This window comes from Lithobates pipiens, unplaced genomic scaffold, assembly GCF_037356315.1.
Source record: "Lithobates pipiens isolate NorthernLeopardFrog02 unplaced genomic scaffold, aLitPip1_a1.2 Scaffold_19, whole genome shotgun sequence".
Classification (NCBI taxonomy): domain Eukaryota; kingdom Metazoa; phylum Chordata; class Amphibia; order Anura; family Ranidae; genus Lithobates; species Lithobates pipiens.
Genome location: NW_027507764.1, coordinates 211,679,208 through 211,706,665, shown reverse-complemented (window position 1 = coordinate 211,706,665; position 27,458 = coordinate 211,679,208). Strand labels below are relative to the sequence as shown.

The 27,458-nt window shown below is 39.0% G+C and overlaps 1 protein-coding gene across 4 annotated transcripts in view; it reads right to left on the bottom strand.

Annotated features, from left to right (window-relative positions):
* SUGCT (succinyl-CoA:glutarate-CoA transferase) overlaps positions 1-27,458 on the bottom strand; it is a 1,356,517-nt gene that overhangs the window by 236,880 nt on the left and 1,092,179 nt on the right. For all 4 annotated transcript variants that reach the window (XM_077491677.1, XM_077491678.1, XM_077491679.1 and 1 more), the window contains one exon: positions 18,198-18,261. In XM_077491677.1, the coding sequence (XP_077347803.1) occupies positions 18,198-18,261 (64 nt within the window). The remainder of the gene's footprint in view (positions 1-18,197; positions 18,262-27,458) is intronic.

Genomic DNA, 27,458 nt, shown 5'->3' with positions numbered 1-27,458 from the left:
CACCAGCATCACAGTCAGAAAAACTGCAACTGACAATTAAAAATAAAGGGGCAGGCAGGGGACAAAAAAAACCACGCAGCAACCAAATAAGAGGGTATACAACAATAAATGTTATGTAATTCTGTGTTAAACACTGCCTTACACTAACATGCTACACTGACACTACACTCACGCTTTACTGACACACTACACTATACTCAAACATTATACTATACTGACAAACTACACTATACTCACACTACACTAACACTCTATACTCAGAGTCGCAATAAGTGAACACACTAACTCGCTAGTAGCAAACTGAGCTGTTCTCTAGCTATCTCTACTCCAACAACACACTGCAAACGTTTCCTGCAGGAAGGAACCTTTTATAGTGTGGGATGGGACTATGAGCATTGAGTGGTGATTGGACAAAGTCATCATTCCTGTCCAATTAGGGCTCTGACAGTGCTGTGTGCTCTAATTGGCAAAGCCTTCCACTGTGCAGCACCCAGTGCATTGTGGGGTGCTTGGCAGGTAAACATCCTGCAAATTTGGGTGCTCATTGAACAGGCGACCAGATGATATTTGGGCTGAACTTTCGCTTGGCCTGAAACGTTCACCCAACTCTATACAGTAGAACAAGATGGATGTAATTTTTGTGAGATCCATGCCCATTCATGATTTGTCCATGTTTTGGCAGCGGACTATGGAAGGTCCATGTTGGATCTATGGGTTGCTGAATGTAAATGGACTTGTATCTGCTTACATCAGGCTACTTCCAATCCATCAATTTTGAGACCAGAAAAATGTAAAAGGATGCCGTTTTTTTTTTCAATTACTTTTCCAGACCTGGATGGAAGGCAAACAGATGCAAAATACCACAAATCTGTTTACATGCGGCTGCTCAAAGATCTGTAAGGAGCAGATCAAGTTTTCCTGAAAAAAAAAGCAGATCTGATTGGAAAGCCCATGTGAAAGGGACCTAAAAGCATGCTCCTGCATGGTTCCTCAGGAATACTAAAGCAACCAATCTCTTTTCAATTGCTACCTTTCACAAAAAAAGACTATCATCACACTTTCTGCTATAAGCAGCCCCTAAGAGATCTGAAATTCTCTTAAGGGGGCAATTGCTTTTAAGGTGCTTTAAATTCTTTATGCTTTAGTGCACCAGTTTGAAGTGCACTATAATACGTGAGTGCAATTTTATGATCTTTTTATAATGAAAAAGTGGTTATAATATAGCAGAAAGAAGGATGATGGCCTTTTTTTCTTTATTATATACAACCCCTCCCTTCATTTGCATCAGGGTTTCAGTGTTTTGCCTATTAAGCTCAGGAGGAGCTGCTGTACTAACAATCCGAAGAGCTTGCTGATCAGGTGTTACCTCTCATCTAATATGCTTGATCCTGATCCCAGGCCTATTTCCCCCTTTCTGACTGTTTCTTGCACCTCCAGTTTTACCCTATTATTCTGTGATTCTCTTTTGTTTGTAGATATTGTATAATAGTTAGGTTTGCTAGTTAGGTTTTCTATCACTTGTTTACTGTTCACTTATATATTCACGTTTGCCTTGTACACTGTTTGCTGATGTTGGATGTGGTTTTGTTTCACTATTAATACATTTTATTAAAATCATATTTGGTCTGATTCCTATTTCCTTTAGTGTAGCTTACCAATCTAATCGACCCTGCTGTTACTGGAGACCTGCAATTGGTATTCCTTAAAGTCCTGCTTGTTAGAGCTTACAATCCAAAAGGAAGAGTCAAATGAAAAAAAGGTAATCATGCTTACAGATGAACTGATGGTAAAGTACAGTTTATTAGTTAGAGGCAGGAAAGTACAGTTTATTAGTTAGAGGCAGGATAGGTCTCTCTAAAGAGATTTGGAAAGATTGAGTTTGAGGAAGTGTTGATATTTACATACTGATACCTTCATTAGTATATTAGTGATTCACAAAGAAACAGATGGGGTGAGCTGAGGGATAGAAATATAGTTTTGGGTGCCCTTAGCAAAGAAATGGTTTTGGAAGCCGTGGGAGGCTATTAGCTGACCCATGGAGGAGGTTTAGGTCCAAGGGTGGAAGCTTGGGTGACCTTGATGGAAAAGGAGGAGGTAGAGTTCTATATTGCTGCTATCCATATGAAAGCAAGTCAATCTCCTATACTGTAGGTGCTCTATTTGGTGCCTTCAAAAGTATGGAATGCTCCTATGAAATTGGACAAAGAGAACAATGCCCTACCTTAAGGCCCCTTGACACTAAAACCTATACACATACATACTCAACTCCCTTGCAAGCAATTATACTTTTTGTGAGAAAAATTCTAACAACATTGTCCAAGCAATGGAACATCCTAATTTTCTGTGAAAATCAATAGTTATTCTAACAAGTGACCTAAATGGGTTTTGTTTATATGAGAGAACATGATCCTGTATATGACAAAAGGCATACTAAAAGATACTACAAAATATATGTCCCAAGGGCATAAAAATGACTAGTAATTAGTAGTAATTTATTTTACAATAGTTACATTGGATATATAGCTCAAATAAAAATATTATTGCTGTTTGACAAGAAAGGATAATCAAAAGAACTATATGTATTTTTCCTTAGTGTGGAATTTCAACGTGATATTTAAATAGTATATGGTCTACTGAGTTTAGAACACCTTGTGTGCACTGATGCACAAAACATATATGTACATGTGTGGCAAGGCTTCTAGTTGTGGAAGAGAGACAAAGGAAGCACTTGTGCACAAGGGTTTCAGAAGTAACTCATCAAAGCACTTCTTATTTGAACTATGAAACCACCAAAGCAGTTGTGTGCATAGTCCAACAATAGATGTGCCAAGCAATGAGTGATGGATGTAAAGTCAAGTACAGTATTTGGCTATGAAGGAATGAATCATTTGTGTTTTAACACTGCTACATATTCTATTCCAGCTTTCTTTTGTATTTTTGCAGTGTTGTATACTTTATACGCATGCCTTTTACTACATGAAGAGAATACATTTGTTCTGGATAGGCAGTGACATGAACATTATTCTTCAGTTTGTTGCAAACAAGATGGTACTAAAGACCAGTACAGTACATACTGTAACATTGAAAATAATTTCTCTAAACAAACTTATGCATAGATAGTGGATTCTTTATAAGAGGAATAGAAAGGCAAATTAATAAAGAAATACACCAGTTAATGTGACAGCTGGTGGTTACTACAAGCCCTGATACCACTGTTACAGACTTCTTGTCGGCAGGTATTGCTTTGTGTGATTTGAGTTTGTATATTCATGGGGAGGTGATATAAATAGTAAGGTGTAACTATAATTACATTTGCAAGTTGAGTTATAGTCCTCATCCTGTAGATAATTTTATACAGCCCCCTTTTCCACTGGACTGGGTTGTTGAGATAATTTATAACATGGTGTTCTTCTTTAATACTTACAGTGTGTTGTTTTGGACACAATGCTAATGTTGCTATATTGATTCTATATATTTGTTTATTTCTTTTTTTGTGACTGCTTCTGGTGGTGACTTCACACTGCTTATTGAGTTGTATGCTGACCGCTGTTGCATGCTGTCCCAGGGTGATATGCAAGTCTGCATGATTCACTTATTATATTGGAAGTGTTGATTGTTTATATGAATGTAAGTCTATTACATGGTTAAGTAAAGTGTATTTTGATCTCTTCTCTTGAAGAGTTTTATTTATAGACCTGGACCTACACAAGGCGTTTGATAGTGTTTTGTGGCCATATATGAATAGTGTCTTGGACAAATTCTGGTTTAGTGGTGAACTCGTACACAGGTTTAAGGCCCTCTATCAAGCTTTCTGGTTGCTCCTTTGTTAAATTACTTTAGGTAGAGGTACAAGGCAGGGTTGCCCTTTGTCGCCATTCATTTTTGCCTTGGAATCGAGCGATTAAGGCCAACCATGATATTAAGGGTTATCAGAGGGGTGAGGAGAAATTCAAAATAAGTATGTATGCTGATGATGTACTCATGGGGTCACTATTGGGTCAGGTAAGAACATGAGTAGCTGCCATAACCCCAGTATGATCTTCTTCAGTGAGAGGTCTAGTTCAAGATAAAAGTGATCTCTGCGGTGGATTCACCACAAGATCACTTTTATCGGCAGCAGGAGAGGGCCCCACCCTACTGCCACAATCCGATGCCCTCCGTCGCTTACCTGAGCCGTCGGCAGCGGCGGAGGTGATCGGATCCTTCTCATGGCCTGACATGGAGATGAGTGAGGGGAAGATGGCCCCCATCCGTCTCCATATCATGACATTTTTTTTATTGCATTTTAATGTAAATATGAGATCTGAGGTCTTTTTGACCCCAGATCTCATATTTAAGAGGTCCTGTCATGCTTTTTTCTTTTACAAGGAATGTTTACATTCCTTGTAATAGGAATATAAGTGACACAATTTAAAAAAAAAAAACAGTGTAAAAATGTAAAAAAAAAAGGTAAAATAAATAAGTTTTTTTTTTTTAAGACGCGCCCCATCCCGACAAGCTCGCATGCAGAAGCAAACGCATATATGACTAGCGCCTGCATATGAAAATGGTGTTCAAACCACACATGTGAGGTATCACTGTGATCAGTAAAGCGAGAGCAATAATTCTAGCCTTAGACCTCCTCTGTAACTTAAAACATGCAACCTATACAACATGGAGATTTTTAAGGGTGAAAGTTTGTCGCCATTCCACAAGCGGGCACAATTTTGAAGCATGACATGTTGGGTATCAATTTACTCAGAGTAACATTATCTTTCACAATATAACAAAATGTGCATATTTTACTGTTGTCTTATCTTTTTATTCAAAAAAGTGTATTTTTTCCAAAGAAAGTGTGCTTGCAGACTGCTTCGCAAATACGGTGTGACAGAAAGTAATGCAACGACCACCATTTTATTCCAGAGCATGCGAACAGGCAAAAAATTAGTTTGAACACTGTTAAAGTCTATGGGACATGAAAATTAATAATCAAAAGTGTTAATTTTAAAGGTTTATATGCATGATATTGTCATACAAAGTGTTTGGGGACCTGGGTCCTGCCCCAGGGGACATGTATCAATGCAAAAAAAAGGTTTTAAAAAAGGCTGTTTTTTCGGGAGCAGTGATTTTGATAATGCTTAAGGTGAAACAATAAAAGTGTAATATTCCTTAAAATTTTGTATCTGGGGGGTGTCTATAGTATGCCTGTAAAGGGATGCACGTTTCCCGTGTTTAGAACAGTCTGACAACAAAATGACATTTATAAAGGACAAAAAGTAATTTAAAACTACTCGCGGCTATAATGAATTGTCAGTCCGACAATACACATAAAAGTTCATTGATAAAAATGATAAAAATGGCATGGAATTTCCCCGCAGGGGAACCCCAACCCAAAATTGAAAAAAGAATGTGCGGGGGTCCTCCTATATTCCATACCAGACCCTTATCCGAGCATGCAATCTGGAAGGCCGCAGGAAAAGAGGGGGGGACGAGAGAGCGCCCCTGCTCCTAAACCATACCAGGCCACATGCCACATTGGGAGGGAGCTTTGGGGGAGCGGCCCCCCAAAGCACCTTGTCCCCATGTTGATGGGGAGAAGGTCCTCATCCCCACAACCCTTGCCCGGTGGCTGTGGGGGTCTGTGGGTGGGGGGCTTATTAGAATGTGGAAGCCCCCTTTAACAAGGGGATCCCCAGATCCCAGCCCCCCCTGTGTGAATTGGTAATGGGGTACAAATGTACCCCTACCATTTCACAAAAAAGTGTCAAAAGGGTTAAAAAACACAAGAGATCCTTTATTAATTTCTTCTTCTTTCCGCTTCTTTTTCCATCTTCTTTCTTCTGGTCTTCCTTTGGTGTTCTTCTTCTATCTTCATCTTCTTCTTCTTCATCTTCTTCTTCCTCCATCCGCACGATCCGCCTCAGTGGGAGTCTTCTGCCATGTGACGCTTCTCTTCTTTTTCCTTTATGTATAAATTACATCTTGTGTACTGATTTTCTCTGTTATGCTCTTAAAATCACAATAAAATTGTATTTAAAAAAGTAACGTATATTTTCTCAAGATAGGTCACTCCCTCATGAACATTGAAAAAAGGTCCTGAATAAGCACCAATGGGAAACACGTTTATATTTTTTGGATTACTATGTCATGAAGCAATAACTTTTATGTTAACAAGAGAGATGTGATTGTATATTATTGATATGTTATCCCATGGTATCTTTTATCTTTTTTTATACAATTCATTAAAATATATGTATTTTACTTGTTGTAGTCTCCCTGGTACCAGTAGTACGTTTTTGTTTGTTTTTTTCCTTTTGGGTATTTGTACTACAGATGGAGGTCGGAAGCAGATGAGATATTTTCATTTTATTTCTTTTCAAAAACAAACCAAAAAATCTATCAGCCAAACATTATACTTGCTACCAGACCAATCATTACAGATCAAGAAAAATATTGTCATTTAATCTTTCTGACCAAATACAACAATTGAGTAACTAGAGGAAACAGAGCATTGTCTGTATGTAAACCAGTTTACATTTCCTGCTCTGCACCAAAAACAAACTGTATACCGCACAGAGAGTTTCTTTTTTTCCAGTACAAGTACTAATTACCAATAACAATAGTGGGAATGATGTGTATGCTGATATTTCAAAGACTCTAAGGGAAAATAATAAAAAAAACTTCCTCTTGCATTTTCCACTCTTGTAAAATTGGCATGTTTTTATTGAGTGCATTAAAATTTGATTTTCCTCCTAGTGTCATATTTGGCTAACACTCCCGCTCTGACAAACTATGGAAAACACACATACATATTTTAGCTGATATATTTTTTCTTTCCGGGAAACTTTCACTGAATCTGAATATGCCTTATACAGTTGTAGATAACTTGAAACATTTCAAAATGAATCAGTAAAATAAATTTCAACACATGCAGTGTTTTTTTTTTTTAAAGGGTTAAAACCTAACTTCTCTAAAGCAGTAACATAATTTTTGATTTATGATAAAAACAAAACTGATAGCAAATTACCATCATAAAGAACTTAAATTGCTTCTAAAGCCAAAAACATTTTTTACCTTAATGCATTCCCAAGAATTAAGGTAAAAAATATTTGAAATCTTGCTGTCCTTCTCCTCCTCTCTAAACACTTACATGAGTCCTCAGTCGATCCAGTGCTGTGTGTGGCTGCAGTTTTCTCTCTTCACACTTCCTCTTCACACAGGGACTTGGGCATTGGCCATTGGCTCCTGCTGCTGTGAATCAAATGCTGTGAGGTGGTGCACAGCTCCATAGACCCACACAGCTCAGTATCGAGCACATAATGTGAGCTCCCATTGCAATCTGCTATGGGGGAACATGGAAATGAGGAGGAGCCAATATTGCCAGCAGGGGACCCCAAAAGAGGAGGTTCAGGCTACTCTGTGCAAATCCATAGTGCAGAACTGGGCCCCCAGATCCCAGCCCCCCACCCAATGTGAATGAGTATGGGGTATGATGTACCCCTACCCATTCACCTGGGGAAAAAAGTGTACATAAAAAAAAACACAACACAGTTTATAAAAGTACTTTATTAGACAGCTCCAGGGGTCTTCTTTCGTCTTCGGCGGTCTTCTCGCCAGGCTCCTCCGCTATCTTCTGCTCTTTCGCTAGCTCTTTACTAGCGGAGGAGCCCGGCTTTCTTCTTCGTCGTCGTGCCGTCCGTGGGTCTTCTTTCGACTTCAGGGGTCTTCTTCTGACTTCAAGGTCTTGTCCCGCTCTTCGGTTCTCCTTGCTATGGACTTTAGGGGGACCCTCATGTCGTTTTTTCAGTGTAGGGGTTCCCCTTTAAATCCATACCAGGTGACGGGGCTCGCAAGGTGTCAATCTCGCAGATGGAGGCGGCGACATTCACTTTCTTCACTAGTTCCGTCTGCCTGGAGCCACGTTCAAAATGAACTGACTTTTCTCCATGCGTGGGCAAGTCCGTTCATTTCAAAACTTTGCAGCGGAGATCCACCGGACTTTCTAAACAAGCGGACCTGCCCACACATGTGTGGGCAGGTCCGCTTGTGTGGAAAGTCCAGCGGACCTCTGCTGCAAAGTCCGGCGGGTTGTCCACCGAATAGTCTAATGGTGTGTACGCGGCATCAGTCAGATACACAGCACCAGACCTGAAGTTGAGAGGTACTTATAATGTACATTGTTTTATAAATACTGTTTAGTATGTAATGTGTATATATTATGTAACCCATTGAATAAATGTGTATGGCGGATGGAACTACCTCTTTTGTGTAAGAATTCTCAGATCTAGCTGTGTATATGTAAATATACTTACAATGATTGAAGTGTATGCAAACTATGTAAACTAGTCAACACAACAATAGACAGTAGACAAGACAATATGACAATAGACAATAGACAGTGCACAAAGATACAAATACATACAAATATACTTAATATAAACCAATCCAGATATAAGAAACCAGTGTTTCCAAATTATAGCATGTTCTTTTCCTAGTGGTGTTAGTCTTGGGGTTCTCACCATCATTCCTCCTCTGCAACTATTCATATTTCTGAATCCTCTTGTTCCATCCTTCTGGTTGTGTAGTATTGATTTATATTATGTTCATTTGTATGTATTCCTATCTTTGTGCACCATCTGTGTTTTCTGTGTATCCATTGTCATTTTATGCCTTTTATGAATGAATGAATGACTTGTATAGCGCTACCTTTTAGGTGCTATACTAGACGGATTCTTCTGCGTGGTGTTCTGGGTGTCCAGACCCTTTTTCAATAATGTAGGTTTCCACACCCACTCCTGTTTGGGATGGCAAGTTTTTTTTTTTCCTTAGTAGTGTTAGTCTTGTGGTTCTCACCATCATTCCTCCTCTGCAACTATTCATATATCTGAGTCCTCTGGTTTCTCCTATATGGTTGTGGAGCAATGATTTATGTTAAGTATATTTGTATGTATTTCTATATTTGTGCACTGTCTATTGTCCTATGTTGGGTGTTATTCACACTCCTACAATTGTTTACTTATTGCACATGTGGGGTGTTTGGTCTTGGATAGTATTGCTGTGGCTATCTGGTCATTTTTAATTTGTTGCCATGTGGTCCTAGTACATCATTTGCTATTTTATTATTTTTTCATGGTACTAATTAGGGTTGGTCCATACCTGTCTGGTGTTTGCAATGTGCGATGGTGGCCATCTTGTGAATGTTTATTACATGCTTTGTTTATTCCATTTTTAAGTAGGGGCTATTTTTGATGGCTTGATTTAATCTAGGATTTTGTATATTTTTATTTTTGATGAACTATTGTGATTTGCTCCTTGTGTGATCTTTCTTTGACCTCCACCCTGCATGTGACTTTTAACCCTTGCACTGTATGAGGTCATCATTAGGGGGTGGTGTTGGTGGGTGGGGCTTTAGGTTTATAAGTCGGTTCACTTCCATGTTGTAGTGTCTTGAGAAAGATGGATTAAGCTTCATCGCTGGGTTTGAGCTTCCTCCTCTGCAAGACCGGTGAGGGCCGCTAAACCAGGTTTGGATTTATATGGATTTCTTTGTGGGTGAGCACGTGGGCATTTACTTCAAGCATAGAGTGCCATGGCTACCCTTGGAACTATATAATATTATTTAATTTAACTAGTTTAAAACTTTGGACATGCTCCAAATGCAAAATGTAATCACAATACACAGGACAAATGCCAACTGGCATTCCTTTTGTTCTGCTGTCACAACCCCCCTCCCACTTCCTAGCAATTCTCAATCTGATTAATCAAAGCCAGAGTAGCTGTGTATTCATAGCTGCTCTGACAGATGCAGCTGTCAAAAAAGATGTCTGACTGTGTTTATCAACAACACTGTTCAGCCAGGAGATATAAAGATACAAACTAACATTGTTATAACAAAAGTTATAACTTTTGCATCTATACTATTTCATTCATCTGCAGATCAAAGGACTGAATGTTGATTTGCAGATAATGTCATTAAAAGCAAAATAACAAGTATTATTATTATTATTTTAATAAAATGTTGCTCTGTTTAACCCTGTATTAATCCTTAGTTTATGCTAATTAGCCCTAATAACTCTTTATTCTCCTTCCGATTTATTATTTTCCTGCTGATTTTTTTTTTCTTTTATTAAAGCGGGAGTTCTGCCGTTTTTTTTTTTTTCTAAAAGCCAGCACCTACAAATACTGCAGCTGCTGACTTTTAAAATAAGGACACTTACCCGCCCAGCGCGCCCGTGATGTAGGCACCCGAAGACGATCTCTCGATCGTCTCTCGGGTGCTGCCGCCGCCATCTTGGGTATGGGAATCAGGAAGTGGAGCCTTGTGGCTTAATTTCCCGGTTCCCTACTGCGCATGCGCGAGTCGCGCTGCGCAATAAGGATGGTCCCCGCTGCCTCTGGGATTCGTGTGTTTCCCAGCAGACAGCGGGGGACCCGCAGGAAGTGGCGTAAATATCCGCAGATTCTGCGGATATCTATGCCGGAAATGGGTGCAGATACCTGTACTGTACAGGTATCTGCACCCCTCTCCCCCCTGAAAGGTGCCAATTGTGGCGCCGGAGGGGGGGAGGGTTCCAGTGAGCGGAAGTTCCACTTTAGGATGGAGCTCCACTTTAACCATTGATATGTAATTGTTTGTTTATTTATTTATTTTGCTTTTGGTTGTTTTGTTCATTATTATTTTAACACATTTACGTATTTCAAATTTAAATATGTGCAAAATTGGAGAAAAAAAAAAACACTTTACTTCATTTGTAAATAACTCTGAAATGCTTTTTACCAGAATCATCATTTTTGTGCCATTTTAAATAGAACAAAGTTTAGAACAAAATACTTTTTTTTCTCTATAGCAACACTATTTTTTAAAGCGAACACCAGAAAAAGAAAGTGTTTGTTGTTATGGTAAAACCCCGTCAGAAAAAAAGCTTTGTCCTAAAAAAACATATATGTATGACCTTGTTATCTTACCACTTACCTACAGGGCACTTCCGGCCAAGGCCATTTTTCAGTTATCAGTGCTGTCGCACTTTGAAAGACAATTGCGCGGTCATGAAACACTGTACCCAAATTATTTTTTTTATAATTTTCTTCGCACAAATAGAGCTTTCTTTTTGTGGTAGTTAATCACTGCTGGGCTTTTTATAAAAAAAAAAAAAAGAAAAACAACCAAAAATTTTGAAAGAAAAATATGTTTTTCTTAGCTTCTGGCAGTAAATTTTGTAAATAAGTAATTTTTTTTCCTTCAGTGATGGATGCTGATGAGACTGCACAGATAGGCTGCATTGATGGGCACTTATGAGGTGTCAATTATGGGTACTGATGAGGTAGCACTTATGGGCACTGAAAATATGCCACACTGATAGGTGGCACTGAGGGGCGGCACTGGTGAGCACTGATAGGTGGCACTGATGGGAACGGATATGTGGCACGGATAGGTAGCACTGATGGGCAATAATAGGCAGCACTGGTGGGCACTGTTGAACAGCACTGATGGGATGCACTGATTGGCATTGATGGGCAGCATTGATGAGCAGGCACTGGTGGGCACTGTAAGGCAGCAGTGACTGACATCAATAATGGGCACTGATTGGTAGCAATAGGGGTCTTTACTGTAATCAGGGCACTGATGATCAGTGCCTTGATTACATGTCTGGGTGTTCCCTGCGAGGAGATGCCGCTAATCAGCTCTCCTTGCCACACATTCTGTCAGTGTGAGGCAATGAGAGCCGATCACCGGCAATACCAGACACAGCCAATCAAATGGTTAAAGAGCCGCGTGTTCAGCTCTTTACAGAGATCGGGGTCAGACCATGTCCTAGCAACACAGCACGGCAGTGATCCCCAACGGGAGCACAAGCGCAGCCTTTCTGGGCACCGTCATATGATGTCCACCCAGAACAAGAGCCGCAACGTCCCGCTGTCATTTGACGGTGGGCTGGTGGCAAGTGGTTAAGTAATGACAAAGTTATTGCTGAATAAACAGGCCCATAGCAGAATTTATCTGGTCCACAGGGAGTGAACAGGTATGAGAGGGGAAGCGATTAATCACTCTGACTTTATATTTTCTAATCAACCTATATTTTGAATTAGTAAAATGTTACTGCCCATGAATGAAAATCAAATGTTCTGTTTAATGGAGAAATCTAACACGAGTATACACAGTATGTCTTTTGGCTGCAAACACTATTTAATTTAAACATTACATATATTTCACATAATTTTTTTTTGGATACAGATAGCTACTTTAAGGATAATCTTTAGAAAATCAAAGTAACTATTTAATAGTTTAGATAAAAATCACGATTTTTTTGAGAATTCATGTGAACAAGAATTTGATTGAAGCATATTAAGATAAATACATAGATAGTCAATTAGCCTAGTGTTTTTAATTGTGTGAACGCAAACTAAACTATAGCTTAGTATCTTCGCATTAAATACACTAAGGCCCCTTTCACACTGACGTCCCGTTCAGGCCCGCCTGTCAGTTTTTCAGGCGGACCTGAACGGGTGCTCCATAGAGCTCTATGGAGCGTCGGATGTCAGCGGTGACATGTCCGCTGACATCCGACCCGCTCCAATCCGAAAAAGTGTAACGGAGGAAAAAGCTATTTTTCCATCCGTCTGCGGATCGGATCGGGTGACGACGGGCACTGCGGTCCGTCATCATCCGATCTCCCAAATGTGACAGGTCTGTCCCTGCGCAGTGTGCAGAGACGGACCTGTCATCTCCCTGCTCAGCGGGGATCGACGGAGTGATCCCCGCTGAGCAAACGGATATCCACGGGGCGGATCAGAACTGATCCGCCCCGTGTGAAAGGACCCTTAGGGGGTTATTTACTAAAGGCAAATCCATTTTGCACTGCAAAGTGCACTTGAAAGTGCACTTGGAAGTAAAGTCACTGTAGATCTGAGGGGGATATGCAAGGAAAATAAAAAACAGCATTTTAGCTTGCACATGATTGGATGATAAAATCAGCAGAACTTCCAATTATTTCAGATCTATCCCTTAGATTTAGAGTGACTGTTTAACACTGAATGCGTGCAATTTAATAGATTATAATTAATATAACTATATTTTATATTTGATATGTCTGCATGAAGTTTCTAACATACAGTTATGTATATGTCTTATTATGCATTTTAGTATTTCTGTCAGCACTGAACAGTTTTTCTAGCATACAACAACACTGTTTGATTTAGCCTAAGTATAAAGGTGCAGCTCAATGTATTCACAAACAGAGAAAAAGGAGAACATATTACAACTGACATGTGTCCAAGCTGCTATGTAGGACGTCCATTGTACTTAACTAGACAGCAAGTGTACCACTCTGGTTGGCACTGCCTGGCCTAAAAAAAAAAATCCTCACTGCTTTTAAATATACCGTCAGTCTCCAAATAAAAACCTCTAATGGCACTCCCCTGCAATAGAACATTATTTATACTCACCTCTCCAGTAGCCCCTGTTTCCTTCCTTACCTATGTTCCAGCACTGCAACCTCTATAAGACCCTTCAGCATTTGAAACTTCTAGAAGTGTCAATTTCCCATGTCCTCCGTTATGTCCTGTGATTTCTTCCCCCTAACCCCTACTTCCTGAATGACACAGCAGTGACGTAAGGGTCAGCTTGCATCACGGGGAGTAGGCATCTGGAAGTTGTAGATGCTGAAGTTTCACAGAGGTTTCAATGATGGAATGGAAGCAATGTTGGAGACAAAGGCCACCAGAGAAGTGAGTATAATACCTCTTCTACTGCAGAAGAGTGAAGTTTGAATTTCCAGCTTAAAAGTGAGCCTTCTATCTTTAACACTAAACAGGGTAGGAAGTGTGGTCCCATCCATGGATCTCATGAGTAATACTGCTGCGATAACTAAGCAGCTAGAGCTAATGGCACAGTATTTCCTGAGAAAGTAGGATACAAGGTATGTTTTTTTTTGTTATTATCCACTACAATTTTGGCATTATACTATTCTATTTTTTGAAAATATTTTTATTGAATTAAAAAAAAAAAAAACATACAAGAAGACAACACAAAAAGAAAATAAAGGGAAACAACAAGATTAGGCTACTGAGTGCATCAGCAATAGAAAATTAAGTAGCATGTCATATCCAATCATTTATACTTGCTTGTACTATGATATACCTTACAAAAGAGGTACAGCCAACATAAAAAATTAGTATCTCCCACTTTCACACTCCTACCTCTGTAGGAATATGGATAGCGAGGGGACACCCAATAAGTAGCTAGGAAAATCAAAACCATAAATATAGAAGAAAACCTTTATTTCTAAGACAACCTAGCATTTAATATGCTGTCCGGGGGCAAGGTCAGTAAAGAAACAAAAAAGAGTAGGGTTGCTCCCTTGGTGGCTTCCCTAGTATGCTCATCCTTGGCATACCAAGGACAGAAGTGATGTAGCAAGGAGGGTTTATTAGCCCCGCACCAGGAGCATGTAGCTGACAGCGGGTTGGCAGGGTCCATGAAAGCCGATATAAAGGCCTTGTGGAGAATCTTGAGTTGTGTTTCCCTCCACAGCTCATTGACCACCAATTTGCGGGTGGCCCTATATCCCTCCAAAAATGTGTCTCCATCCCCCGCCTCCGGTGTGTCTGGCATTGTACTATTTTGGCTTGGCCATCCAAATACCATTTGTTTAACCTCCCTGGCAGTATTTTCGAGTGTGACTCAAGGTGGATTTTCAGTACCAAAAGCGGTAGCCCCGAGCCCCACACGGGATCTCATCGCAGGTACAGTTACTTACCTTGTCCCCAGGAACCTGTGATGTCCTCCCGCTGTGTGCGGCTGTGTCTCCGCTCAATGTATCACAGAGCCGGGCTCTGCTTCCTGCAAGCGTTGTGATGCACGGGGACGGAGCACAGCGCCAAATTCAAAAAGCGAAACATGCACAAAACATACAGTACACTGTAATCTTACATATTACATTAGTATATCAAATAATTTCACATTCCTTTTGTCCCTAGTGGTTTGTCCAGTTCCCTGCATAAAGTTTTATATTATAAATATTGTTCTTTCTGCCTGGAGATTGTCCATAGCAACCAAAACAGTCCCTTTACATCAAAAGCTGTTTTAAACCAGCTAGAAAACAGCGATAAAAAATTAGGATCACTTGAAGAATTGAGTGATAGCGATTTGTGGGGAAATTCGTCATCAAACACTGAAAGTAACAACAGCGACAATTCTGCAACTGATCACATTTTAGTGTTTTTGATTTGATTACATTATTGAATAATAATTATTATTATTATAGTATTAGTTGTTACAATTATTTATAGTTATTTATAATATTGTAATTTATGATTTTGTGTTTCAAAATGTATCATACCCGGGCTGTCTACTAGACACTTGTTTGGACAGATTTAAGTGTGTTATTCCTAAGATTTACAGGCCTACAATATAAAATGCCAAATTTCCATGCAAAACATTGTACCACTTTGAGCATCAAAAAGCTGAAATAATCATACCGCCAGGGAGGTTAACTTCAGCACAGTAGCTATCCTATCAGAGACAACATCCTGATGTCCTCCATCAGCCCACACATGAACACTCAACAATTATGACTCAGAAAGCCTGCAATATTGCTTCAGTATTCTCAAAAAGCATAGCTAGAGTTCCTTTGCCCCTACTCCAGGAAACCAAAACAAGTAAATGCAATCCTACTTGTGTCTCAGTTATACTCAGAATTATACTATAGCATGAACATTTTCTTTCATAGGCATACATTGTTCCACAGAAATAACTGGTAATTTTGATCTTTCCCAATACATCAGATTAAGCAGCTATATTTCAGTTTGGAAGGATATTCACTTTAACCACTTCCCGACCAGCGCACGACGATGTACGTCGACAGAATGGCACAGGCAGGCATATTGGCGTACAGGTACGTCCAATATTCGATGCCGCCCTCCCGCGCTGGTCGGGGCCCCCGTGAGTCCGGTCGCGGGACCCGCGGACTCGATCGCCGCGGGCATCCCCGCGATTGTCTCACGGAGCGGCCGAATGGAGGAAATGCTGTATAAACAACATTTCTCTATTCTGCCTAGCAACTAGTGACGCTGATCTCTGCTCCATGTGATTGGAGCAGAGATCAGTGTACACTAAATGAAAGCCCAACCCCCCCACAGTTAGTAACACACCCCTAGGAACACTTAACCCCTACACTGCCACCCACTGGTTAACCCTTTGACTGCCAGTGTCATTTACACAGGAATCACTGTATTTATATAGCAGTGATTACTGTATAAATGACAATGGTCCCAAAAATGTGTCAAAAATGTCCGATGGGTCCCCCACAATGTCGCAGTCACAATAAAAATCGCTGATCGCCGCCATTACTAGTAAAAAAAAAATAATAAAACATTATTAATAAAAATGCTATAAAACTATCCCTATTTTGTAAACGCTATAACTTAACCAATCAATAATCGCTTATTGCGATTTTTTTTTACCAAAAATATGTAGAAGAATACGTATCGGCCTAAACTGAGGGAAAAAAATGTTTTTTTTATATATTTTTGGGGGATATTTATTATAACAAAAAGTAAAAAATAATGAGTTTTTTTTCAAAATTGTCGCTCTATTTTTGTTTATAGCGCAAAAAATAAAAAAATCGCAGAGGTGATCAAATACCACCAAAAGAAAGCTCTATTTGTGGGAAAAAAAGGACGTCAATTTTGTTTGGGAGCCACGTCGCACGACCGCGCAATTGTTAGTTAAAGCGACGCAGTGCCGAATCGCAAAAAGTGGTCTGGTCTTTGACCAGCAAAATGGTCCGGTCTGAAAGTGGTTAAGTAAAAGACTAATTCCAGAATAACAAGCCATTACATGTATAAGTAAAATATTCTGTAAATGCATTGTATGATCACTTCTAGCTCCTCACTGAATAGTGTAGCTTAAAGTGATACTAAAGTCACAGCCTGTATCCTCCTCTTCTTGGGTTCCTCTTCGTGGCTCCTGGCCTCTTCCTCCTGTCGAGTGCCCCCACAGCTAACAGCTTGCTATTGGGGTCCCAAGCCAAGCCGCAGCTCTGTGTGTCCATTCAAACATGGAGCTGCAGTTTGGTCCTGCACCCTCTCTCTCTTAATTGGCTAACTAGCTTTGATTGACAGCAGAGGGAGACAATGGCACTGCTGCTGTGTCTCAGCCAATCAGGAGGAGCAGACAGCCGAGGCACTCGTGCACATTGCTGGACAGAGATGGGGCTCAGGTAAGTATTAGGGGGGCTGAGGGAGGCTGCTACACACAGAAGGCTTTTTATCTTAATGCGTTAAGATAAAAAAAAAAATTCTGCCTTTACAACCACTTTAAAGTGTTTAATACTGTAGCTTTACATTTTCTCTATGGTAGTTGATGCTTTACAGTTGCAGCTCTGTCTCCAGCTTGGATTCTAAATCCAATGCTTAGGTGGTATGTAGGGCTTCTCGTTGTTAAAATAATTTAGAATTTATAGTACACTTTACCTGTACAGTGTAGTTTAATTTGTAGTTTTCCCTGACATATCCTTGGACATTTCTTTCAACTCCCTCTTCTTGCACTTTGCACATGTCCCATAAGGAGTATACTTTTTCTCTAAGATAGATTAAGTAATGTATGCAGAATGATTGCAAGTTCCCCTTGGAACCTAAACGCTTTCCTACCTGCATGAAAACCTCCATAGCCAGATTACAGACTGCCAATAAGTTCCAGATGTGTTTATGTGTCTACAAATGTGTACAAGCGAGTATCTATGTGCAAAAATGTAGCAAATATATACTGCATATGCATAGTGTGTGTGTGTATGTATGTATATATATATATATATATATATATGTATATATATATATATATATATATATATATATATATATATATATATATGATTTATTTTAATTACCTCTTTATTTTATGTCTATCATTGATATTTATACAACTTTTTGCTGGTCTGCTCTACTCATATAAAAAGTATATTTGTTCATATGAGTAAAAAATGTACTCCACTTTAGTTTATCAAAGCTCATTAGTAAGTGAAGTTTATATAGGAGTGACTAATACAAAACATACAGCTGTATTAAACTATAGAAGGATCAAAGTGCTAAGTGTAAAGTAAAATAGCCCATAGCAAACAATCAAAATGTATTGCACTAAATTTGAAAAGTAAAATAAAAAATATATCAAACAGAATAGCAAAAAAGTCAAATTAGTAAAGTCATTAAACTGTGCAGCTAACCTGGAACTGAAATTTTGCCCACTGTAGGATGATCCATTTCAAGAATAAGGCCATTGTGTGCAACCTGTAAAATAAAAAAAAGCCATGAACATTTTAAAGTATACGCATACGCATTTCATTATATACAGGCAGAATAAACAACCTTATATAATTCTTATTAGGTAAAGAGCAGGAAGAGCTGACTTTTGGAATATATATATATAGATAGATAGATAGATAGATAGATAGATAGATAGATAGATAGATAGATAGATAGATAGATAGATAGAGATAGAATTCTGCACATTGAAAAAAACATGTTTTTGTTTGTGTGAAAGGGGAAAGGGTTCATTTGAATAAGTAGACACTGTTGAGTCACAAGGATGCCGTGCTGAAGGGGACATATGCCTATCTTTGCCAATATTACAAATTGAAGAGCAAAATGTAATAACCCACGTCAACCAATTAGAATTTATATTTTTAGCCAATAAGCATATGGTTTTAGTATAAATTATCTAACTGGATGCTGTGGTTTATTACAGTTTTACACTTCAACCTTATTCCTAGTCTTTGCATCATAAAATGCCTAAAAGAGAAAAAGAATATATTTTGCCTATGAATATTTCTTTCCATTAAAATAAACATTTGTTAAGAGATGATAGAGGAAGAAAGAAGAAGGCTGACATTTCTTATCACCCTCTAAAAATGACTCAAGGTTCATCTACTAAAGCTTTTCACTTTGCTCAGAATTTTTCTTTAGCTGTGTGAATGTACTGAAGATTCACTTTGCAGAGAATACCCAATTAATTCCAATGAAAATATAAAAATAATTATAAAAAAAAAAATGGTCAAATGTTCATGAAAGCGACTTTTCTCTTATGACTAAAGCTGAATCAAAACATTTTGAGACTAGTTTTGCAACATGCCAACAGATAGCAGCACAAGACTGAATGCACAGTCACAGGGAGCCCTAAACTTCATAAGTCAGTGTGCCAAGAGAAATCACACTGTGTACATCGGGAGCTGTGCAACTGGTGCTATTCTGACCACGTGCACTGCCACGTCTGCCATTTCATCATGGGCAGAGCAAAGGTGAGTTTCTTACCAGAAACAACATGATCTCACTTCCGCACCCACCCTACTCCTGCAGACCTCACCCTCTTCCCGAAGATGAACATCCAACTTAAAGGTCACAGTTTTGACACCATTGCAGAGATCCAGCACGAATCACAGAAGGTGCTTGACATGCTTCGAAAAAAAGACTTCCAGGACACATTCTAGAGGTGACAGGAAAGCTAAAATAGCTGTATTGCTGTTCAAGGGGACTAATTTGAAGGTGATAGTGTGTAAACATAGATAAATAAATTACTTTCTTGTAAACAGAGCTAGTTTTGAAACTTTTTGAAACCACCTCTTATAAGGAAACTATTACACACATATTACAAACATTACAGGTGTTAATTGTTACCCGTGCATGAATGTTGGGACAATCGCAAAGTGATTTTTTTTAAAAGACCCCATAGTGTTAGACCTATAAAGTATACATGATGTCAGGGGGTGGGTCACTCGGTTACATCACCAGGTGCTCACACCCTTGCCTATATAACAGCTATCACAGCTAAGAGAGCCAGCAGTCGGCCGGAGGCCTCCCATCAAGGCAGGGTTTTTTTTTCAATTTTTTTTTTTACATCCATCTATTTTTGAAGATGGATGTACATCGCAGGACTTTTTTTTTTTCTTTTTTAATAAAGGAAATGTCAAAGACATTTTTTTTTTACACTTTTTTTGGGTGAATGGGTAGGGATACAATATGGGCCTCCTTGTTAAAGGAGGCTATTAGATTTCGAAAAGCCTCCACCAAATGCACCCTCCCCATGTTTAGGGCAAGCAGTCTGGTATGGTTCAGAAGAGGGGGTGCTCGCTCGTCCCCCCCTTTCCTGGCCTGCCAGACTGCTTGCTCAGATAAGGGCCTGGTATGGATTTTGGGGGGACCCCATGCTGTTTTTTTGGGCTTGGAGTTCCCCTTAAAATCTGTACCAGACCCAAGGAATGGAATCTCACGTTAACGCCCCATATGTTCTTCTCTGTTCTGATAAAAGCACACTGGGTAACTTTGCTTGCAACTAGGAAGGATGCAGGACAGGGCTCAGCACTAGAGCTTGTTTTTCCACCACAACTCCATACAGCTGGTGGTAATGATGTAAGATCTGTCAGCTCCACCCCCTCCTCCACCATGCACTCCACTGCTGGATTGTCCTATGAGCCACCAGTACCCCCTAAGTGTTCAAGGGGGCATTTGACGATTCAGGCTAATAGATGCTATGCAGTGCTTCAGCAGATCTGTCTAGGGAACAAGATCCAAACCGGAGCAGAGATTCTTTCAGGTCTGCACTAAGAAGCAAGTTATATTTTAAGCATCCTCTGCAACAAAAATTTAATTTTTGGTGAAATATTCACAAATGGTTTATCATGGTATGCGGTGGTTGAGATTTTTTTTAATTTCTTCTGTGGATTACATGGAGTCAGGGCAGAATTCTAGCCTGACTTGCATCCTCAGTGGAACACACCAAATAGGGGACATATATGTTGGAGCAGAGACCCTAAAGTCAGTTTAAATTATCAGCTTCTTTAGCCCAAAATCATTTTAAGCTTAAGAAGCTGCTTGACCTACTATTTGCACTTGCTGTAACTGTTCGTATACAACTGGCAATATTTAGTTTATTCCCACCTTTGTCACTTTTTCTGGATAGATGGTCAGCATAAAAATATGAAGAACAACATAAACTAAAGGATGTGAATTAAATAATGAATGAATATACTCATTATTATCATACAGCTCACAGACTGCAATACTTTTGTGATAATGATTCTTTAACTGGAGGCACTGGGGTTAGGACGGCAGTTTCAAACACTAGTTAACACTAACCTCAATAAGGTGAAGGGCTCACAACAATCACCTATTATCTGTGTCTTCCAGCTAATGCCTGCCTCATATGCATTACATTATAACTGGCCTAACCCTAAGAGTTAAGTTTGATCATTCGATTATCATATGGTCTTGAATCAAATATGCATTTTTAGCTGATAAAATATATTTTAGAAATGTTAATTTCTGTTCAATCTATGACAGACCAGAAATTAGATGTTTTGCACCAACTAAGAAATCGTTTTTAAACAATCTTCTCTTAATTTTATGATAAAAGAGATCTCACATTTTAAAAGGGGTCTTTGCGGTCATTTACATACAAAAGTGTTAATGCCAACATGTAATGTATGCCTGGTCACATGCTACCAGGATGACATGCCAAAGACCAAAGCTAATAGAATTGTGCAGCACAAAACTGTGTTGAAGGAATTTGGCTTTAACAACAGATCTGTCACGGCCAGTTTCCAGATAATCCACATCAAAAGCTTGCAGTTATTTGTTCTGTACACAGATGTACTAAACAGGGTAAATCCTATTTAAGTTAACTATGAAGTACTGCTGGCATTTTATTCTTTCTTTGTTTTTTGCTAATACATCTATATACAGTACCAACATAAAAACACTGAGCCAGTGAACAATCCAACTTCTGAGGGGGTCGGTTGTGGACCTTATGACTTAATTATGCATATTTTCTTTATTATTGAATGGCCTTTATCAATCCAGCATAATCACAGTTAAGCTACTAGCAACCATTTCATGGGAACAATATGTGAAAAGATTAACTGGGAGTGTAAAACAGGAGTCAAAAATGGTATTATATTATATTTTTACCACAACACCATCAAACTTTATCTTAATCAAATTAACATTTTCATTGCTGTGGTCTCAGCATTGTGAGATCTCAGAGCAGATAAAGTAAGCTCATATTTTTAAGGGTAAATGTAAATTAGGACTGAACACTAGGTGCTTAGACATTTTTCCAGACACTTAGCACATTCAGTATGCCACCGGTTGTTAAGGTAGCAGCGGCTGCTTGCAGTTGCCATGTTCTTACCAACCACTGGCTTCACCTGGCCTATTTACTTACATGGTTACTATTCCTCAGCCACGTAAGCAATGAGCAGGAACTGGAGTAGGTTACATCATTGCATAAATATGGTCACATGGCCATATATGGACAATGCTGTCACCACTCTCCCAGCTGTCAATGGTTGTTAAGGTAGCAGTGGCTGCTTGTAGCTGAAACATCCCTACTGACATCACCTGGGAATCCCCAGTCACGTAAGCAAATGGGCAGGGAATGGATAATTACATAATCACCTAAATATGACCATATGGCCATATTTGAGCAATGATGTCACCACTGTCCCCACCCCATTCTTTATAAAGCTGATGACATCTAGTGTTATAGTCGGGATCAGTCACATGCTCATGATCATCAGGTCTTTTTTTCGGTGAGTTAGCAGCACCGTGTCAGTGCATGTGCTGCAAAGTACCTCAGAGTTTCTTGGTATGCATGGCATCCCAGGAGGCTGCAGATGGGTAGGATGTCATTCCCACCTAGGCAGAAATTATGTTAAGTGGATGGGTGGATGGGGAGGTCTGCTTTAAATGAACACCATCAAGATATGTAATTCCAGGTTAGATTTGATTGATGACTGTTCTTGGAATGTCTTGTTTTTATCAAGTATAGTGGAGGGCAATGAACAGAAATCAGACTCAAACCTTTAATTATATTCAATTAATCTAAAGCAATATCCTGAACAATTTCAAGTGTTAAAGGTATAATACGTGTATTGCTGCTGAAGTGTCTTTCAATGATTTCAAAAATTTTAATTACTGTTTATACATAAACATCTTTTTTTTGCAACAGAAAAATGATCTTATCATAATTCATGTCAACTTGATATGTCCCTACAGCTATTTTTCAATTGAAACTATTTATTATCAAAATACTAGCTCAAATCTCATTTTTCAACAAGAAAGGGAGACAATAATATCAAAACAAAGCCTAACCAAAAAAAAAAAAGAAAAAATTGAGAGTGACTGCATATAGCGCCTTTTAAGATCAAAAGAAACATTAACACTAATGTTTAGTGTTCTCCTGCCCATAAATATTACTGCTCTTGACAGATGGATCTTTGAACTGTGCATTAAGTGAAATAACGGTTTTAAATTAAGGGAGCTTAAGGGATTGACTTTTTGTTATCATACTGCTGTGAACACAACAATTACTGAATCCAATACAGATGAGTAAATTGGCGAGTGAGATTCAACCTGGATGTGGCTGATTCACAACAGGCAGGGAATTATGAACACATTCAAAAACCAAAAAAAAAAAATGATTCACTTATTTTAATACTACCAGCTTTTTTGTCTTGAAACCAAATGTACCCACCCCAGTACTAGCCTGTAATACCCCATTTGTTACCGGGGCATTTTTCAGTTTTCAGAGCTATGATAGTTTGATTGACAATTAGCCAAATTCATTTTACATTTTGTAAGATGGATAGATCGATTCCCCCTTTTTGTAAAGTAAAGGTGATCTCATTTTTGCCTATTTAAAAAAAATTAAGTTCTGTAATTAAAACACGAAGTTTGGTATTGGTGCACGAGATACATTAAATGTACAGGTCATATACACAGGCAGGAGGAGGGGTTAATATACAGGTCACATACAGTGAGAGGATGGAGATGGGAGGGTCACTGTACACATGGGCAGCTCAATGCGTAGCCATTAATGGCTCACTGGTCGATCAAGGGTAATTTCTGCAGTGCTGTTTATGAATTGTTCATAAACAAACGGTAGTAGATAAGTCGGTAAATAACAATGATGTGAGATCCCAGACAAGGAATACAAGTACAGTACACCAGATCTATGTACTGAAATCCCTGACTGAAGGGTCTTAAAGCATATCTAAGTCCAAAAAGCATAATATATCATAGCTTACTAGTCCTTAGATGTGGTGGTTGTACAAGTAATCTTTTTATCCGGCTATTTTTCTTTTATTTTCACCTGGTGATACTAACAGTAAAACATCTCCTGTCCTAGGGTGGCCATGCTCACTTACAATAGTGTATCCATGAAGGAGAAGCATTGTCACCCTAGGACAGGACTACAGAACACCACCCCTTATTCTTTTGTCTATAACATAGGAGGGGGTATTTTGTAGTCTGCATAGATTGCCAGAAAAAGTGAACAGCAAAGAGTACTGGAAGTTTCCAACTCACAAGGTTTCTGGCAGGGTCTATGAGTAATTATTTTGTATAGCATAATGCTTTTATTGGTATATTTAACAAACCAAAAAGTAGCAAATAAGAGATGTTCCATTTTAAAGTTTGAATACATATTAAGCAAGTATGGCCCACAAGGTGCTGATGCAAGCACTAATTAGGCTGCTTTAAAAGAGGTAACCTAAAAAATGATGGATCCCTTTCTGAAATCACCAGCCACATGTACATACGCAGTGTTTTTCCACATCACTGTGGCTCATGGAGGTAGTCAAGGTGTATGCCTCCTCATAGGGCATATAGTAATTTTAAATTTTCATGATTCAGTGGTTAAGTTTGACACCATGTTGTCTTTTTTAATCATAATCACCCCAAAACTTCAGATACAACTAAGAAAAGCATAGTGACCTTGCAGTTAATCAACATAAATTAACCACTTAAGCCCCGGAAAGGTTCACCCCTCTTCGTGACCAGGCTATTTTTGCGATATGGCACTGCGCTACTTTAACTGACAATTGAGCGGACGTGCAATGCTGTACCCAAATACAATTTGTGGTATTTGATCACCTCTGTGGTTTTTTTTTTTTTTTTGTTTTCAAAAAAGTTTTATTAAAGCTATTAACAGAAATACAAAGTCAGCAATAGGAATCATATTTCAACATTAGCATAAGTAGTTGGATGACAAGATTACAGGAAGGTGATAAACAAATAGCAGAACACCGCAGGACAAACCACCAATTACTGATTAACAGTATGGGTCTTACATCCAACAACAGGTCATAAAAAATAAAGAGAATGACACGTTCAATGAGCTGACCATCATAACCAAAATACAAAAGAAAGATCATGACAAGAGAGAGAGGGGAAAGAGAGCAGAGAGAAACAAAGGGAAAAGAGGAAAAAAATGCAAACAGAAAAGAAAAGAAATATGAAAAACCTAAGGTGCGATCACTTCAGTAAACTAAATAGGAACCATGGGTTCCACTTAAGGTCATATATGCGTTCCGTGTCATGCAGAGTGTGAAAGATCTTTTCCGACAGCATCACTTGGTCAATACGTGAGAGAACCTGTGCTAATGGTATCGACGGGGATTTCCAGTGAAGTGCAATAGTCCATAGTACAGCGACACACATAGAGTGCACTAACCTTACAAAGTGTTTAGGAGTGTCAGGGGGGGTCTGGAAGAGAAGACAGTGGTGATAAGAGAGGGACAATGCTTGGCCAGTGGTTTTTGTTTTTGCGCTATGAACAAAAAAAAAGGGGTTAACATCAGGGGCGATCAAAGAGTTAAGTGTGCTCCTAGGGGGTGCTTTCTAACTGTGTGGGGGATGGCTTAACTGGAGGAAAACAGAGACCCGTGTTTCTGTTGTTTCAGAAACACAAGATCCCCATCTTCCTCTCTGACGCCGTCTCTCTCTTTACTCTGACAGAACAGCGGTCAGCCTTGTTTACATAGGCAGACGACTGTTCTGCCTCTCCTGTCAATGATCGGCGAGTCCCAACAGACCCGCTGATTGTCTTCCGCTGTGTTCAATCATAGCGGGGGGCGTAAAAGTACGTGATTTTGCGCAGAAGGGCCGTCCTGCCGCAGTATCTCTGCGTGGGGCAGTCCTTAAGTGGTTAAATAACAAATTAGTCTATATATATCTTTCTCTATAATTAAATACATAAAAATATCTTAAATATTTAAAACAGACTTTGCAAGGTCAGCTTCCTATTATAGCCCCCACTTCCCTGACAAGAATTGCTAAGTGGAAGAAAAAGAAGTTAAAACAAGAAAAAAGTACAAATTTCCCTTACGCCCCAGCTTCCCCGTGAGCTTGCCTAGGCAAATGTGATGTCTCTGACCATTTCCAAAGATCCTGGGAATGCTAAGGACACCAAGATTACTTTCCTGCATACTGCTACAATGGCTTCTCAGGGGATTTGCGGCACTCAGTTTTCTTAGAACCCTGGGAGGTCCAATATTGTCATCTTCTACAGGAAGCTACTGAAAACCAAGGTGAGTAACTTTTACTTTTGATTTCGAATGTGTCATTTTCTTTTCTCTCATTTGTTTCTTAATGAAGATTAGGTGGTCTATAAAAGAATCAGACCTTGCATTTTCATGCATGTGCTGTTTTGCTTATGTGTGAACAGGCCTTTAAAGGTATTAAATATAAATGTGGGGCCCAAATAGTAAGGCAAAGACACTTTCAACCCCAGCGTTTACTTTTAAGACACAATACTGCCAAACCTTTGCTGCAATATATACCCTATATAAGGCACTATTCCCCACAGACACACCTCACCAGGGTTCCAGTGATGATCTTTGTTTAGGACAAGTAATGTCCAGCATGACGGGAGAATGCAGCAGAGAATGAGGCACATCATTACCTAGTGTTATTTCTGAAACATTCAGAGCCCACCTCCAATAACAGAAGAGGACAGAGATATTTTATGGCACACGACCATACCAAAAACAGTTACCGAAAAGGTATGTACACAGAGATTTTTTAAAAATTCTGGGGAGACTGTGGGGGTAGGAGGAAGTATGGGGACAGGTGGCATTGGAGTTTTAAATAATTAAAAAGGTATGTTAACATTACATGAAAAGATTATAATTTGCACTGTAACTAAATTAAAAATATGCATTCTAATATATTGCCATTATGAAGAGATTTGAAAATACTAAGTAATGATTTTAAATAATACTAACAATCCTATAACTTGATCTATTCCTTTTAGGTTCATTAGTACATCAGTATTTACTTTCACGTGTGAACCACTTATCTCTTTATGTGTTGTTGTGAAGCTATTGTGATATGCAGTGTATACAAAGGTATTTGTAGAAGGCTTAGGTTATTCATAGTGGCAAACAAATCATTTTTGGCATAACATGAAAAGACTTCTTTATGGTTGGAAAAAAATACAGACAGTAAATGGAGATGAATTGAAGTAGAACGATGGGTCCTCCACACATGCCTACAAAGATAAAGCATCTTCATACAAAGATAACACCTGTGTTGTTGTTTTCCTCTTTCATTTTCCCTGGTCCTGCAGAATGTATAGGTACTCTTTGACACTTAGGGGGATTTCTGCATGTTTTTATTCTACAAATCGACCTTCTACAGGATATAAATAG